The following is a 16,522-nucleotide window of genomic DNA, read 5'->3' on the forward strand; positions in this document are numbered from 1 at the left end:
ACCGACAGACAGACAGAAAGTATATATCCCACCAGACAGAGAGACCAACAGACAGACAGACAACCAGCCAGTCACTCAGACAAACAAACAGACAGACAGATAGACAACCAACCACCCAGGAAAACAGACAGACAGCCAGCCAGAAGGTATATCATATAATTCTCTCACCTATCTCCTGTGGGGTCTGAGGGGAGGGGCTCTCCTGGGACAGGGTGGTCCAGCTAGAGTCCTCATCCTCCAGGGGAGACTCCACCTTTGTCCTCAGACTACCCAGCTTAGGAGCTCCTTTCTCTGGGTCCAGGTTGAAGGATGCAGGGGGCGTCTGGAGCAGGAGAGGGGTGCTCTCCTCCCCTCTGGGCTGCTTAGGGGGTGCAGAGGGGGGGCGGTGGAGGTACGGGTTCTCATTGCTGGGGTGCAGTTCCACCTTGATCACCCTGGGCGGGGGGGCCTGGGCACTCCGGGAGGGTTTGGGGGCGTCTCAACCCTGGGTGGGTGATCCTGGGCCTGGTTTAAGGCCTCCTTTCTGCCCTGGGGAGGGGGAAAACACTGAATCTTGTTCTCCTGGGCACAGTTAAGGTTGTTTTGGGGGGAGATGGGGGGAGATTGTGCCCCCTGTAGCAAAGACTGATTAGCAGTTGGAGTGGCACCCTCTTCCTCTATGTAATCCTCCCGTTTTGGGGTCTGTTTTTCCTCCTCAGGTCTCTCTCTCTCTTTATCCGGGCTGACCTGATCTTTCTCAGGGCAGGAGTGCTTCTCATCCTCTTCCTGATCTTCCTCTTCTTCCTTGTTGGGACATTCTTCTTCCTTGTTTTCTAAACTAGGAGGGTCCACTTCCTTCTCACGGAACTCCAGAAAACTCTTGGTCCTCCGACAGAATGGGGGTGGGGCCTGGGAGTTGTCTTTCTCCCCCTCCAGCCAATCAGAGCTGTGTATGGGGGTGATGATATCATCCTGCCCTTTGAACTCTGTGTTGGTCTTACTCTGCTCCTGTTGCTGGGTCTCGGCCTTCCTCTGCAGGTTGGCACCATTCTTCGCCAGCTTGGGGTTGGTGGAGAAGAATGAGGAAGAGGAGGAGGAGTAAAGAGCAGAGGATGAAGAGGACTTGGTGGGGAGGCGCTTGCCACCGGTGGGGGGCTGGTTTTGGGCGGGAGGTGCGAGGGTGTCGCTCAGGCCCATGGCGCTACACACGCTAGTCATGGCGTATCTATGGCGGCTCTTGGGTAAAGTGGCAGAACTCCCCGTTTCCATGGCAGTAGGGGACTCCTTTATAACATCACAACCCAGGAGTTGATTGTAGGAGGAGCGCAGGCTGAGGGAGGTGGGAGGGGCGGCAGGGGGACCGCTGCGATTGGCCAGGCCGACAGAGGAAGGGGAGGAGCCACTGCGGGAGAGAGGGGGGGTGTGGACGGACATCATGACTGACGAGGGGTCAAGAGGTCAACTGGAGAGGGAGAGAAAAGAGGAGAAAGGGCTCACTAAGAGTACAACAAAACGCAAAAAAACACACACACACACACACACACACACACACACACACACACACACACACACACACACCAGGCCCATGCTCTCATAGGAATTCAACATCTGATACTGATGACGGCGCCCATTATCCACCACAGTGCTTGAAGGAAACTTGGCCTGAGTCAGGTCTTCTCCATGTGTGATGAGTTAGAAGGATTACAGGACTGGGTTGGAGGTATGAGGCGGAAACACAAGACAAGTCAGCATACAGATGTAGGATCTTAATTTGAGCCAGTTTGCGGCAACAGGAAATGTGAATTATTATGTGGATTATAATTAATGGACATTTTTGTAGGGGTTGATACATTTTTTGTAAGGGAAAAATCAAGTCTGAAATTTCAAATTCAAAACTTTCAGAAGACTTATTAAACCTCAAATACACTATTAGTTGAAATGTCCTGCATTAATATCCCACATCTGTATGACTAAGGCAGTCTAAATGAGAAGCACACATGAATAAAGATACTCCGTACGGCTCTATAAAGTCCTACAGACCATCAGGCCCACAGCCACTTCTCTGGCATTGATCTGTTGCCATGGCACTCACACAAAATGAAAAGCCTCAACTATTCAACATTCTGAAAACCCATCGACCAATAGCGGAGGGTTTTATTGACGCACTCTGTGGTGTGTTTTATAACTGTGTCCCAATACAGTACTACTCTCTCTCTCCCTTTTTGTTTCTCACATCTGGTGAATATGTCACACAGTTTAAAACGAGGTGCCAAACCTATAACATGGGTCCTATTTTCTTGACATGCTTGGCAATCATGAGGCTTAGCGCTGTCAATGTATTCATCCACAACCGATACACCATGCCAAGGCTAGAGACAGGCTGTTGGAAGGTGTTACGATGCTAGGTCCAGATGCTGACAAGCTGCAGAGCAGATCCTACTCTCTAGCTGACCCTTTTCTCTCCCTGGTGATCAGCTTTGTGCTGTCAGCCGGACCAAGCCAGAGAAAGAGGGAGAGAGGGACTGCAGAGTATCATTGTCAATTCAGATGTAATCAGGAAGAGGCAGGGCTTTGAGTTTAGGGTTCAGTGGTTGGTTTTTATCATACTCTGTTCTTCAATTCAATCATACTCCAACAAATGAACACACACACAGACACTTGCGCGCACACACACACGTAAGCACGCACACACAGAACCACGCACATACGCACACACAGGTAAACAAAGACAAATGCAAGCTTCTTTCATGGAAAGATGGAAAACACGGACACAGCAGATTTGAAAACAAGACAAGCCCTTGGAAAAAGCAAGAGACTACATTTTAAGACAAAATATCTCCACACAATGCACTTTTTCATGAGGGCCCCTCGTCCTTCTCTGGGTGGTGTTGTTGTGTCAGAGAACACGCAGGAACTAACCTGTAGAATGTCTAACCCTCTCTCTCTCCTTCTCACTCTTTCAAAGATGACACACAAATAATGTCAACAAGGTCAATCAGCCTACACATACGATTTACTAAAATGGAACCAGATATTTAACACAAAACATGTCTCATAAGGATACTTTGTCTCTCTGTACAAAGTGACATTATACCTTCTGCTACTGATTTCAGGACTGTTTATTTTTTTTACATTTCTCACTATCCTCTCACATAGTAAATACCCTGGCCTGGGAAAACACCAAAACGGAGGATGCAGTTGATGATACAGTTGATAAAATGCCCAAATGCCTGCTTTCTTTGCAGAAATCTCAGAGTTGGAGAGAGAGCTGCTAGATCCAGACTGAGATAGTGTTCTTCCTCTGACTCTGCAAGCCTCAGTTAGCAGAAGGGCATGAGACAAATACAGGAGAGATAGATATTAGAGACCGAGTGAGATAGAACAATGACACAGCAGTTTTCAGCAGGGACATTGAGTTCACACCATCATGCTCAGCTGTTGTCTTACTACACACGTATCATTATGTTCACATCACTTTAGGTCATTCATGAGACTTTACCAAACATGATACTATGACCCATATTACAGGACGTCACCTAGCAGTGTCATCATTTACAGCAGAGAAATGTCTAGAAGACTGTTTCCTGGCCACAGATTCATCTTCGACTTAGTCCCGGACTAAAAAGCTTTTTCAATGGAGATTCTCAACTGAGCATGCTTTTTAGTCCGGGATTAGGCTTAATCTGTGTTTCAGAAACCAGCCCTCAGAGTTACTGCAGGAATAAGGAGTTGACATTGAAAGAAAAATCATAGACTCCTGTAGATAACATACAGTCAGGCTTGAGATACAGCCTTCTACATACCGTAGGTGGGACAGGTGTCAGAGCAGCACTCACGACAAAAGGTGGTTAGAAGTTAGTTCCGAAGGTGAGAAATGTTCCCTCTAATTGTTTGTGGCACTGAGTAAATTTTAGGTCTTGCGAGCGGAAACTTGAATGTTGTGAGAATTTTGTTCAACTTCTGCTGCACGTTTACAGTGAACACTGAGGCTGTACCCGTACAGTTTTAGACAGTAGCCAATATGCTATTGTGGCTATTTGAGCATAATGTAGGCCTACCAACAAAACAAATGGAGCAAATCCCATAACATTTTCACATGGAAATAGCTTTCAATTTCTATGATGTAGCCTATAGTTACATATTTGAGGTGTTCAATGCAGACCTGCATTGCTTGAGACTTTTAAAAACGTTTTTACCTGATGAACAGTTCTCTGCTGCCAATGACTAGAACGAATTGCAAAAATCACTGAAGCTGGAGACTTATATCTCCCTCACTAACTATAAGCATCAGCTGTCAGAGCAGCTTACCGATCACTGCACCTGTACATAGCCCATCTGTAAATAGCCCACCCAACTACCTCATCCCCATATTTTTTGTTGTTGCTCTTTTGCACCCCAGTATCTCTACTTGCACATCATCATCTGCACATCTATCACTCCAGTGTTAATGCTAAATTGTAATTATTTCGCTATTATGGCCTATTTATTGCCTTACCTTCCTAATCTTACTCATTTGTACACATTGTATATAGATTTTTTTTTAAATTAAGGGCTTGACATTAATTCATGTTTTTTTTACTTGGTCTGTAACACCATGGGCCAAATAGGTGCATGTAAATTGCATTGTATTGTATGATGCAAGAAACCACTTTATACAAAATAAAAGTAATTATTATTACCATACAGAGAATTAGACAATGTAGGCAATCCCTCTGTCTATTGGCTTATTAGCATATTCAAGCCTGTCTCCAAATACAACACTGCCCCTTTAATTAAGACATAAGCTTTTTACCTGACTGACTTTTTAAAGACATCTTAAAATGTAGCCTACACGTTTGTGACCTATACTTATCTATAACTGGGCAAATAACTAGCAAAGAATATCAACAAATGTGCACACGCGCGGCTCTGCGCTCTGATCTAAAAAGCGCATTCACTCGTGGGTGATTGAAAGGCCGCTTGCCGGCTACCAGCGCCAATAGAATTATACTTCGTTGCCTACAACAAAATCACAGACTCAATTTGGCAAAGTTATCGTTGTCTGGTTTTGTTGCATTGAAAATGGCCTGATATAATGTTGAATCGATCACAGAAAAAAAACGTTGATCTATAAAGTGCAAACTAATGGGTCGAACTCAGTGAAGTTCAATATCTTGCGTCTCTTCGCTGTAGTTCTGGAGGAGGTACGCGGCCGCGCACAGCTTTGAGGGAACATTGAAGGTGAGTTCTCACAGCACACGCGAAACAGCACATCTCAATAGCAATAGGAAAGAGAGATGGGTTGTTATATGCCTTTCACACACACTGATGAACAGATGCTGCTATAGCATCGATATGAATATTTAAAATAGTCACCTCAAATACTATCCAATAGATCTGTAGCCTATATTACTGAAACCGGCTTGGGGATACTCCTGTTAAGGAATATTCAGAAAGAAAATACTGTACTTGAATTTGTGTAGGCGTCGAAGGTAGGCCTAACTATTTTTCAAACGGTGTGGTAGGCTAATAACTGGAGTTGATTAATACATGATACTACATATTTTATACATATGCCGCCAACATAAAGCTTCAACTAAAATGCTAGAACAGTTCAACGTATAAAAGGAGATGACACTAGATGGGTGGAGTGTTTGCATCCTCTTGTCGTTACATTAGCCTATACCTTTCTAACCTTATGATCCGTTCTGCAGCCTCACCTATTGCAATAAATCAAGCAGAAATGTCCTATGTTGCAAAGTGAACACAAATCTGTTGCGAATTCTGGAAACAAGCTAGAAGGCAGTAGGCTATACATATCAGACGCAGTTAATCTTCTGACGTCTCTCTCCCACCCAATATTCTCCCCATCACGTCACCGCACTGGAAGGCGAACCGCACACACACTTTATTTCTATTCATTCACTCACCGCGTTTGACAATCGTGCTTCTATGCCACGACGACACTTCAACGACGACACTGATATAGGACAGAGAAGTGACTCCAGCTTTTTAAGCGCGAGTCCTCCCGTAGCTACCCGTATCAGATCACATCACTCTCTGGTCTCCTCCGGTGCTGGTACCTAAAGCTAATCTCTCTGCGCCACTGCCTCCCAAGCGCCCAGGACCCAATCAGAGCGCTGGACGCAGGACGCTGTGTGCGCAGAGCTGTTCGGAAGAGACGCTGAGCCAGAGCACCGTCATAAATCTGCTATTTGGGTTTTTATAGTGGTATTCAACTGATGTAATGAAACACTGACAATTGATCAACTCTTTTGCCTAGAGTACCACTTTGGCATCCATGTAAAAAGTGATTTGTGTATATAACTTCAGCCAGAGCCAGCACCTCAAGAGTGAACAGATTCCAATAAGACATTCATAATCCGCCATAAAAAGCTACAGGACCTTCCAACTTGTTGCAGTGCCACAGGCGATTGTCTAAGTAGACACAGATGAAGGTATAGTCCAATAGACCTGTAGCTCCTTTTTCCTTGGTGCAATGACAAAGACAATGTCAATTAATAGCTTACGACACAATGTACAATTTCACAAATACTTCAATACATTTTCTGCTAATATCAGTGACAGGCCCAGTGGTAGAAAATAGCTTTATTTTGTTTATTGTTGTTAGACACCTTGTGCTTTCAGCAACAGTAGCGCTTCTAATGCATAGAGAACATACATGACCACCAAAAAGTACTTGCTGTTTTCCCCATTCTTCAGCCTCACTGGATACCATGAGTAGACAAAAACAGTTTACACATGCAAAGACATAACTGAAATAGCAAACTAATGAAGTTAAGATGAAGTCACATCAAGAAAGAGGGTCAAGTAAATACAAGGGATCCTGTACATACAATGACTTAGTAAGGCACACATTTTATCACAATACCATCTTTCTACCCATAAGGCAGTTTGTTGTACAAAAACTGGCCAAGATTGTGCCACGAGAACATTTTGCAGGAACAATACTAAAGTTATTAGTCACGCTCCAAAGCTTTTGTAGAATTTCAGCCAGTAGTTTTTAAAGTAGCGCTCACAGGCCAAAATGGGTCCCTCAAAATTGTGTAATGTCATCCATTTCATATGATATGGTATGTCCTGCAAAAATTTTTTTGTTGTTGCAATTCGTACAATATGATACGAATTTGTAAGTGCTTAAGATCCCAGACTGTGTCTTTAAGTAAGCTAACAGGTAAAGCCATACAAAACCTTTGACATGCCTACCTTTCAGATGTATCCAGATGTTCCTCAACAAATTGACCTGTGGTCAAATACACACATATATACAAATCTAGATAGAAGTGCTGAAAGAGGGACATTAACCTTACTGACACAACCCAGTATTTAAACATCTTACTATGCTATCCCTCTTCAACCTTATCGTATAGATTACCAACTGAGCTACAGAGGAACAATGTGGTTGAGTATGGTGCTTACAACAAGGACAGTGGGTTCGATTCCCGGGACCACCTGTATGTAAAATGTATGCACATATACTAAGTGGCTTTGGATACAAGTGTCTGCTGAAAGGCATATATTATGTTATTCATGATAGCGGTGCCAACTATCCCGCTCCTATAGTCCACCTCACGGCGTTCCCCTCAGAGCTGGGGGTGAGAGGGCGGCGGGAGGACAGGATGGGTGGGGGACCCATACTCCCTGTGCTCCAGGAGTGGGGGAGGGTGGAGCGACTGGAGGGAGGGACAGGTGAAGTGAGGGTGGAGAGAGTTCCACGCAGACGGTCAGCAACGGAGAAACATGGGGAAGAACGGATAGAGCGCAGGATGGCATCTTATAGAGGGAGAGAGAAGATGGTTATAATATAGGACTAAGGCCATTTCTGTATTTAATTCAGATTTGTGGAAATAACATGAATCAGTGCAAATAGGCTTAAGTATAGATCTGAAGTGTGTGTGTGTGTGTGTGTGTGTGTGTGTGTCTTGCACTGTGTCCTTACCCTCCAGTCCAAAGGGCGGTGTCAGTAAGGTCTTGGCCTGGCTGTTTCCTGCCTGGGCTGCCCTCTGATAGAACCCAACTGCTGTTCTGAAGCACTGGGACACCCCGAACCCACTCTCATAACACTGACCCAGGAACAGCAGGGCCTCACTGTCCTACACACACAGACAGAGAAACACACATCAGCATCACATCACACTGAACTGAGACCAGGCTATGATTGAGACCGTGGGCTATAATTACAGTTGTAGAGTTTAAGTGCAGTGGAAGTCACTCACTCCGCTCTCTGCTGCCATCCTCAGGTAGTGCACTGACTTAAGGCCATCTCTGACTGGCTCCTGCGAGAACAGAGACCCCAGGTACACTTGAGCCTGAGAGAGAGAGAGAGGAACGGAAGAAAGTTCAAAGAAAAAGACTGTTAGAAAAATACCAATATTCTTTTTTAGGCAACGTCTCACACTCGCTACACATACATCACAACACACACTCCCTCACTCCTCACCTCTCTCAGCCCAGCTGAGGCAGCCTGTTGCAGCAGGCTGATGGCTGTGTCCAGGTCCTGTTGTGTGCTCTGCTGCCCTCTGCTGTTCAGGAGGAGTTTGGCACAGCGGTACTGAGCCTGACTGTGACCCCCTGTCGCTGCCTGGCTGTAGAAATCAAGAGCCTGTACAGGGAACATGAGAGTCACAAGACAGGAATTGTGTAATTGATTGTGTGAGTTTCACTGTGTTTGTGCTTGGATGTGCACGTGACTGTGTGCACGTGTGAGTTTGACTGCATGTGAGATTGAGTGTGTTAGTGTGAGTTTCTTACCTTCTCCTTGTCTTTGCATACGCCCCTGCCTTTCTCGTAGCAGACTCCAGTGTTGAACTGGGCCTTGCTGTAGCCCTGTCTGGCGGAGGCCAGGAAACAGGAGAAGGCTGCCTCATAGTGCCCAGTCTGAGCACTCTTCAGACCGATGATGTTGAGGACTACAGGAACACTGGAGTCGGCCACCTGTTGGAGGTTCTGGGCCGCCCCCGCCAAGGCGTCCTGAGGAACACAGAGGGCAAAGGTCAGGGTCAAAGGTCATCAACAGGAGACCGGCAGCTTCACCATCAGAGGAATGAATCAGCCTTAAAACTCACCTGGCCATTCTGCTGCCCAGGCTGTTCCCTGTCTCTGGTTCTGTGGTTGTCTTCAGGCTGGGAGGACTCTGAAAAGGATGACTGCTCTGTAACATGGAAAGATTTTTAAAAATCATCCCCCTGCAGCGGCAGCTTTTCATACCACACCCTCTGTCGCTGGCTTTCTGTCCGCCTTTCACCTGCTACCGCAAGAACTGGTCCCGAACCTAACCGCAGTACTGCAGTGTTACTTTAGAAGTATGTGATGTAACTTGCTTGCCAGCCATCGTCCCAGCAATTTCACTGCCTATAGGCAATATCAAAGGTTAAATTAGCAGAGATTCTCATGTGGCCCATTATATTAGGCTATCTGTATTACTGGGTTGTATCCGCCAATATGGCAGACGTATTTTGAAGAGAGCAGAGCTGCAGAGACAGCTTTGAGCTACGCCTTATAGCCTGCCTTTTAGAGGAGTGGGACGATTTTCAGACCGACAAATATGGGTGATCAATATGCATTTCTAGGCAATGCAGTAAACTACAGCCTAATCATATTTAAGAAGTTCATTTCCTCTGAAAGATAGCTGCCCTCTGCATAGAATATAGCCTTCTAGTTTAAGTGAGACCACATGCGCACCTGATCTCAGGTACGGCTACTGAACTTGAAGCAGCAAGAATGATGCAAGAATGATGAGGGGACACTTGAGCTACCTGTTGCATATAGGATATAGCCTACCTTTTAGGAGAGGGAATGATTTGCAGGCAAAGGCAAATGGCTAATGAATATTTTTTGATAAGGAAAAAAGGTGCAACTCTCTCCATGGTGTGCACGTGTAGCACATTTTCCGTTTCAACGATGATCACGTCTTGATTGCACCTCCCCTCACGATGGTTGAGCGCCCTCCACTTCTTTCCATTGTCAATATTTATTTATTTCCAGACACTGTAGTGAACTATAGCCTAATCATATTGAAGTTTGTCCTTTGAAAGATGAGTGCCACGTGATTCTCTGCCCATACATGGGCAGCCTACTCTATGTCATTGACGCCACATGCTATAGGCACACGTGACCTGGCGCGCCCAACTATGACAGGAGAGCTACTGAACTTGAAGCAGCGAATACTTAGTGTGAATAATGTGACAAAGAGGTGCTTGTAATACAATAGGCAGGCTAACGCATACAAAGCAAAAACATGAGCGTTTCCAAATAATCTGCGGGACTCCAAAAATAAATTAATCCCAAAGTTGTCTGTCTGACCGCCCCCCGCGCGCAGCATGAGAAATGCAGACCGCGCCGCAATGATCTCTGTCGGGACCTGTAGGTCCCACGGTCATTCCACAGGAATGCAGCCCTCTACTATGTTGCTTTAACATGTAGTCTGGTAGGCATGGATTTGTGAAAAGCATGATGTAAGACTAGAAGATAAATATTGTTACCCTGACCTGACTTAACTGACTTAACCTGACTTAACATGTAAAGGTAGAATGTGAGACTGACCCGTTCCAGAGGAGTCGTGACTCAGAGTTGCCCTCTTGTGGTCAGAGAGGTGACTGTCAGCAGTCAGATGGTCTTCATGAAACTGTTCAGGACTGCTGTAGCTGCTCCTGGGACTGCTGTACTCCTGGCTCTGGGGCTGTCTCTGGGCCTGCTGGCCCGGGACCTGCTGGCCCGGGACCTGCTGGCCCGGGACCTGCTGGCTCTGTCTCTGGGGCAGACAGTGCACACTCCTCCCTCTGGGCAGCACGTCACGGCGAGATACTGGACAAACACAGTGGGAAGGAGATCAGACTCATTCATGTACTACCAGAAAGCATTGAAATTGAGCAGAGAAATGAGCTTCAGAGTTCCCTTCAGAGTTCCCTCGTCTGAATGTCACGGCTCAATATCATTTACAGGATGAATTGCTTGGGATTATAGTGGGTGTGGCGGGACTCACGTCGCTCCAGTAGGACGCGGTAGCCACACTTCTGCAGGGTTCCCTGGATGGCCAGGGATCCTGTGTTGGGGTTCTGGTTGGGGTCACTCCCAGAGAACTGAGAGTGGATCCTTCTACAGATCTGCATCAACAGCACCGCAGCTGCCCCCTTATAGCAGAGAGATCACAGGTCATTGTTTTTTCCCAAGTGTGCCATGTGCTTTATATTTGCATCTTAATGTGTGAAAAGTAGCCAATACCCAGCCAACTGCATCCAAGGCAGTGTAGCGGGGGAGCCCAGCGTAGCAGAACTGAGAGGTCCTCTTCCTCCTCTTGTCTCTATCGTCCCCTTTCTGAGAGCTAAGAGAGAAAGAATGTGAACTGAATAAATTATATATAAACTTTATTGGTTTATTAGGATCCCCATTAGCGACAGCTAGCCATACCTGGGTCTTACAAAATGGAAAAAAAGACATTACAGACAAGACTACACAATTGAGATACATTTTAAAACATTAATATGTAGTGTGTGCGCATCTATTAGTTCCGCATTACATGTCAGATTCCTTATCCCCTAGTTACTCTGCTGTATTAAACCATCACGGCAGGCGCCTCAATGAGAGGGTGTTAATCTCCGTTTCCCCTACAGCACACCAAGAAGTAGAATCAGATTTAAAAAACACCTTATGGAACAGCAGGGACTGTGAAGTAACAAACATATGTACAGACACATGCATACACACACACGATAACATACACACACATAGATTGTGTTGTAGATATGTGGTAGTGGAGTAGGGGCCTGAGGGCACTCAGTGTGTTGTGAAATCTGTTATGAATGTATTGTAATGTTTTTAAATTGTATAACTGCCTTAATTTTGCTGGACCCCAGGAAGAGTAGCTGCTGCCTTGGCAGGAACTAATGGGGATCCATAATAAATACAAATATATGCACAGTGTGAAACAGGCCAGGGCCGGAGGATGATGCAACCAGCTGCAAGGCTGGCAGAGGGCCGCAGAGCGCGTCACAGAAGGGGGAAGGAGGGGGGACACTATGGAGGTTTAAAGGGAAGGAGATTATTTATTTTTTTCACCTTTATTTAACCAGGTAGGCTAGTTGAGAACAAGTTCTCATTTACAACTGCGACCTGGCCAAGATAAAGCAAAGCAGTGCGACACAAACAACAACACAGAGTTACACATGGAATAAACAAACGTACAGCCAATAACACAATAGAAAAATCTATATACAGTGTGTGCAAATGTAGTAAGATTAGGGAGGCAATAAATAGGCCATAATGGCAAAATAATTACAATTTAGCATTAACGCTGGAGTGATAAATGTGCAGATGATGATGTGCAAGTAGAGATACTGGGGTGGAAAAGACCAAAAAAATAACAATATGGGGATGAGGTAGTTGGGTGGGCTATTTACAGATGGGCTGTGTACAGGTGCAATGATCAGTAAACTGCTCCGACAGCTGATGCTTAAAGTTAGTGAGGGAGATATAAGCCTCCAGCTTCAGTGATTTTTGCAATTCATTCCAGTCATTGGCAGCAGAGAACTGGAAGGAAAGGCAGCCAAAGGAGGAGTTGGCTTTGGGGATGACCAGTGAAATATACCTGCTGGTGCGCGTGCTACGGGTGGGTGTTGCTATGGTGACCAGTGAGCTGAGATAAGGCGGGGCTTTACCTAGCAAAGACTTATAGATGACCTGGAGCCAGTGGGTTTGGCGACAAATGTGAAGCGAGGGCCAGCCAACGAGAGCATACAGGTCGCAGTGGTGGGTAGTTTAAGGGGCTTTGGTGACAAAACGGATGGCACTGTGATAGACTACATTTACTTTGCTGAGTAGAGTTATGGAGGCTATCTTGTAAATGACATCGCCCGAAGTCAAGGATCGGTAGGATAGTCAGTTTTACGAGGGTATGTTTGGCAGCATGAGTGAAGGAGGCTTTGTTGCGAAATAGGAAGCCGATTCTAGATTTAACTTTGGATTGGAGATGCTTAATGTGAGTCTGGAAGGAGAGTTTACAGTCTATTTGTATTTGTCCACATATTCTAAGTCAGAACCGTCCAGAATAGTGATGCTAGTCGGGCGGGCGGGTGCGGGCAGCGATCGGTTGAAGAGCATGCATTTAGTTTTACTAGCATTTAACCTGTTGGGGCTAGGGGGCAGTATTTTCACGGCTGGATAAAAAAACGTACCCGATTTAATCTGGTTACTAATCCTACCCAGTAACTAGAATATGCATATACTTATTATATATGGATAGAAAACACCCTAACGTTTCTAAAACTGTTTGAATGGTGTCTGTGAGTATAACAGAACTCATTTGGCAGGCAAAACCCTGAGACATTTTCTGACAGGAAGTGGATACCTGATGTGTTGAATTACCTTTAAGCCTATGCCATTGAAACACACAGGGGTTGATTAATGTTTTGGCACTTCCTATTGCTTCCACTAGATGTCACCAGCCTTTACAAAGTGTTTTGAGTCTTTTACTGTGAGATCTGACCGAACAAGAGCCATGGAACGGTGATGGCCGATTAGACTCTGGCGCGCGAGTTCATGTTGGGTACCCTCGTTCCAATACGTTATAAAAGAGAATGCATTCGTCCACCTTGAATATTATTCATGTTCTGGTTAAAAAGGCACTAATGATTTATGCTATACAACGTTTGACATGTTTGAACGAACGTAAATATATTTTTTCCCCTCGTTCATGACGAGAAGTCCGGCTGGCTTAGATCATGTGCTAACAACACGGAGCTTTTTGGATATAAATGATTAGCTTTTTTGAACAAAACTACATTCGTTATGGACCTGGGATTCCTGGAAGTGACATCTGATGAAGAGAATCAAAGGTAATGGATTATTTACATAGTATTTTCGATTTTAGATCTCTCCAACATGGCCGTTTGCTATACAGACAAAGCATATTTTTCTGGGCGCAGTGCTCAGATTATTGCAAAGTGTGATTTCCCAGTAAGGTTATTTTTAAATCTGGCAAGTTGATTGCGTTCAAGAGATGTAAATCTATAATTCTTTAAATGACAATATAATATTTTACCAATGTTTTCTCATTTTAATTATTTAATTTGTGGTGCTGACTTGACTGCCGGTTATTGGAGGGAAACGATTTCCTCAACATCAATGCCATAGTAAAACGCTGTTTTTGGATATAAATATGAACTTGATAGAACTAAAAATGCATGCATTGTCTAACATAATGTCCTAGGAGTGTCATCTGATGGAGATTGTAAAAGGTTAGTGCATCATTTTAGCTGGTTTTAGTGACGCCTGGCTTTGAATTGACAAAACATTGCACACAGCTATTGTCAATGTACTCTCCTAACATAATCTAACTTTATGCTTTCGCCGTAAAACCTTTTTGAAATCGGACAACGTGGTTAGATTAAGGAGATGTTTATCTTTCAAAGGGTGTAAGATAGTTGTATGCTTGAAAAATTTGAATTTTGACATTTATTTGGTTTCAAATTTGCCGCTCTTGAAATGCACCTGCTGTTGATAGGGTGCACCACGGGTGGCACGCTAGCGTCCCACATAGCCCCAAGAAGTTAAGAGCAGTTGGAAGTCACGGAAGGAGTGTTGTATGGCATTGAAGCTCATCTGGAGGTTTGTTAACTTCTTTGGGAACGGGGGGCAGTATTGAGTAGCTTGGATGAACAAGGTGCCCAGAGTAAACTTATAGTTCATCTTAATGTCCAAATACCTCCTTTTTTGTTCACGCGTTTAGTCCAGTAACCCAAATGCACAATAAAAAAAATGAATGAGGGGTGAGGTACCTGCTGTCGGAAGAGTGACAGCCGGTGGAGAGCAGAGTGGAGGTGTTGATGACCTCATCTTCCACGTGGTGATTCTGAGACAGGCGCAGGGGGGCGGTGCCATGGCACCGGCTCAAAACTGATGGCAGAGGGGTAAGAGATGGGTTTGTGATTGTGTATAGAAGAAGTTGACTTCATTCAGCAAAGCAGCCAGGTATAGCCTGGAAGATACTGGGAAATTCCACAGTGACAGAATATTGCTGAGACTCAGATTTTTCACTTTAAAATGTCAAACAAAAACCAATGATTGCAAAGTTAAAACAACCCATAACTCTTAACAAGGACTATGTTTAACAAAAATATCCACTGAAAATTGTACTAAGACACATTTGCTTGAACAGTGCAGATGCAAAAGTTTTGCAATCATTGGTTTTTGTTTGACATTTCAAAGTGAACAATCTGAGTCTCAGCATCCATGTTACCATGGAATTTCCCAATTGCTAATACTGTCTACATTTCTGCACGTTACAAACACAAAGCACAAGCATTGTCCTTTATATGTGATCTGCATTATAATAAAAGGAGCTCGAAGTACTTGTTTATTCTGTGCAAATCAGGTCTTTCTCGTCATAAGGATGCTCAAACAAACCACAGTAACATAAGGAGGTGTCACCAAACAGGTTACAGCAGTGGTTAGCTAGTTAGTCAATGTTGTTGCTTTTTTTAGCTAGTCAATGTTATGCAGACACCTCGAATTGTCTGAAACCAAAACAGACTTGATCACAGTTGACAGGGTGGAGGCTGCGGCTAATCAAAACACCCAGAAAAACAAATTATAGCTATGTGGAACAGAAACTAGTATGGCCTAGTTAAGACAAACTGAGAATGACCTGCCCCGGTTTTAAAACATTCTAGAACATGAGAGAACTTGCTATCAAGTCTGTCAATGATACTAGCTGGTGGGCATAATAGTAGTCATGACAAAATAAAATATTAACGAGCTGGACAATTGCAAATCCAACACATTATTATGACACTTTTATAGACACATCTAGCAACGTGAGTCGACGTGAGTGGTTAGCTAGCTAATGTTAGTATTAAACAGAACATTGTCAATTATATTTCGCTCACCTCTTCCAACAAACCCTTGTACTCTCCACATGTTTCGTTGTCCTGAAGTTAATTTCAAGATTAATATTTCTACATATTTGCCCTAAATTAGTGTATTTAAAAATTCACTGCGGGAGTATTCTCGCCCCATAAGCACAGGACGAGTACAGTAGCTCTAGTCTAGATACAAAAATAAAGCATGGAAGAGTCACGAGTTATTTTGGAAGAAGACAAGCCCCGGCAAGGAACGTCACCCGGAAATAGCTAAACGTGACGTGTTGCGGGAAGGAAGAATTATAAACGTGTGTATGTCCCTTGACGTCCTTGTAAAATGTGATAATGTACCCCCGAGACCAAATGTCAGTTGTATATTCTTTATATATAACTGTGTCCCCCATGTACTTTTTGTATTCATTTGATGTTAATAAAAAATAAATACATCAAAAAGTGTTGCGGGAAGGTCATTCCCGGCTTCACATTGCCGTCGACCGACTTCTTTGATAAGGTTTAACCTCGGTTGGCATCCAAAGAATGTTGCATTACTGCCACCTACTAGACTGGAGTATAACTCCCTTTGATAAAAAATACAACATAAAACTACCATACCATCTTAGCAATACACCCCCCCTAAAAAAAATAACACCATACTCCACTATTTAAATCGGTTTAGTCCTACTTCAGGT

At 44.3% G+C, this 16,522-nt stretch overlaps 3 protein-coding genes across 4 annotated transcripts in view; all 3 read right to left on the reverse strand.

The window, feature by feature from the left end:
- The window catches only part of LOC106611814 (amyloid beta precursor protein binding family B member 2), a 47,960-nt gene extending 47,537 nt beyond the window's left edge, over positions 1-423 (reverse strand). The window contains exon 1 of the mRNA XM_014212403.2: positions 169-423. The gene's annotated coding sequence lies outside the window, so the exon portion shown is untranslated. The remainder of the gene's footprint in view (positions 1-168) is intronic.
- Positions 424-429: 6 nt separating this feature from the next.
- Positions 430-6,080, reverse strand: LOC123744642 (amyloid beta precursor protein binding family B member 2-like). Its single transcript, XM_045723945.1, has 2 exons — positions 5,889-6,080; positions 430-1,441 (listed from the first exon to the last, which is right to left on the reverse strand). The coding sequence occupies exon 2, from the start codon at positions 1,414-1,416 to the stop codon at positions 430-432; it is 987 nt and encodes a 328-aa protein (XP_045579901.1). The 5' UTR covers positions 1,417-1,441; positions 5,889-6,080.
- A 472-nt stretch (positions 6,081-6,552) lies between these two features.
- LOC100195019 (DAP3 binding cell death enhancer 1) lies at positions 6,553-16,108 on the reverse strand. Of its 2 annotated transcripts, none has more exons than XM_014212399.2 (11): positions 15,861-16,108; positions 14,751-14,868; positions 11,200-11,299; positions 10,961-11,108; positions 10,522-10,782; positions 9,045-9,112; positions 8,731-8,949; positions 8,420-8,581; positions 8,196-8,288; positions 7,919-8,072; positions 6,553-7,752 (listed from the first exon to the last, which is right to left on the reverse strand). In XM_014212399.2, exons 1-11 carry the CDS (start codon positions 15,889-15,891, stop codon positions 7,526-7,528), a joined length of 1,581 nt encoding a protein of 526 aa, XP_014067874.2. In that variant the 5' UTR covers positions 15,892-16,108; the 3' UTR covers positions 6,553-7,525.
- Positions 16,109-16,522: the final 414 nt, after the last annotated feature.

Source organism: Salmo salar, chromosome ssa09 (assembly GCF_905237065.1).
Source record: "Salmo salar chromosome ssa09, Ssal_v3.1, whole genome shotgun sequence".
NCBI lineage: Eukaryota > Metazoa > Chordata > Actinopteri > Salmoniformes > Salmonidae > Salmo > Salmo salar.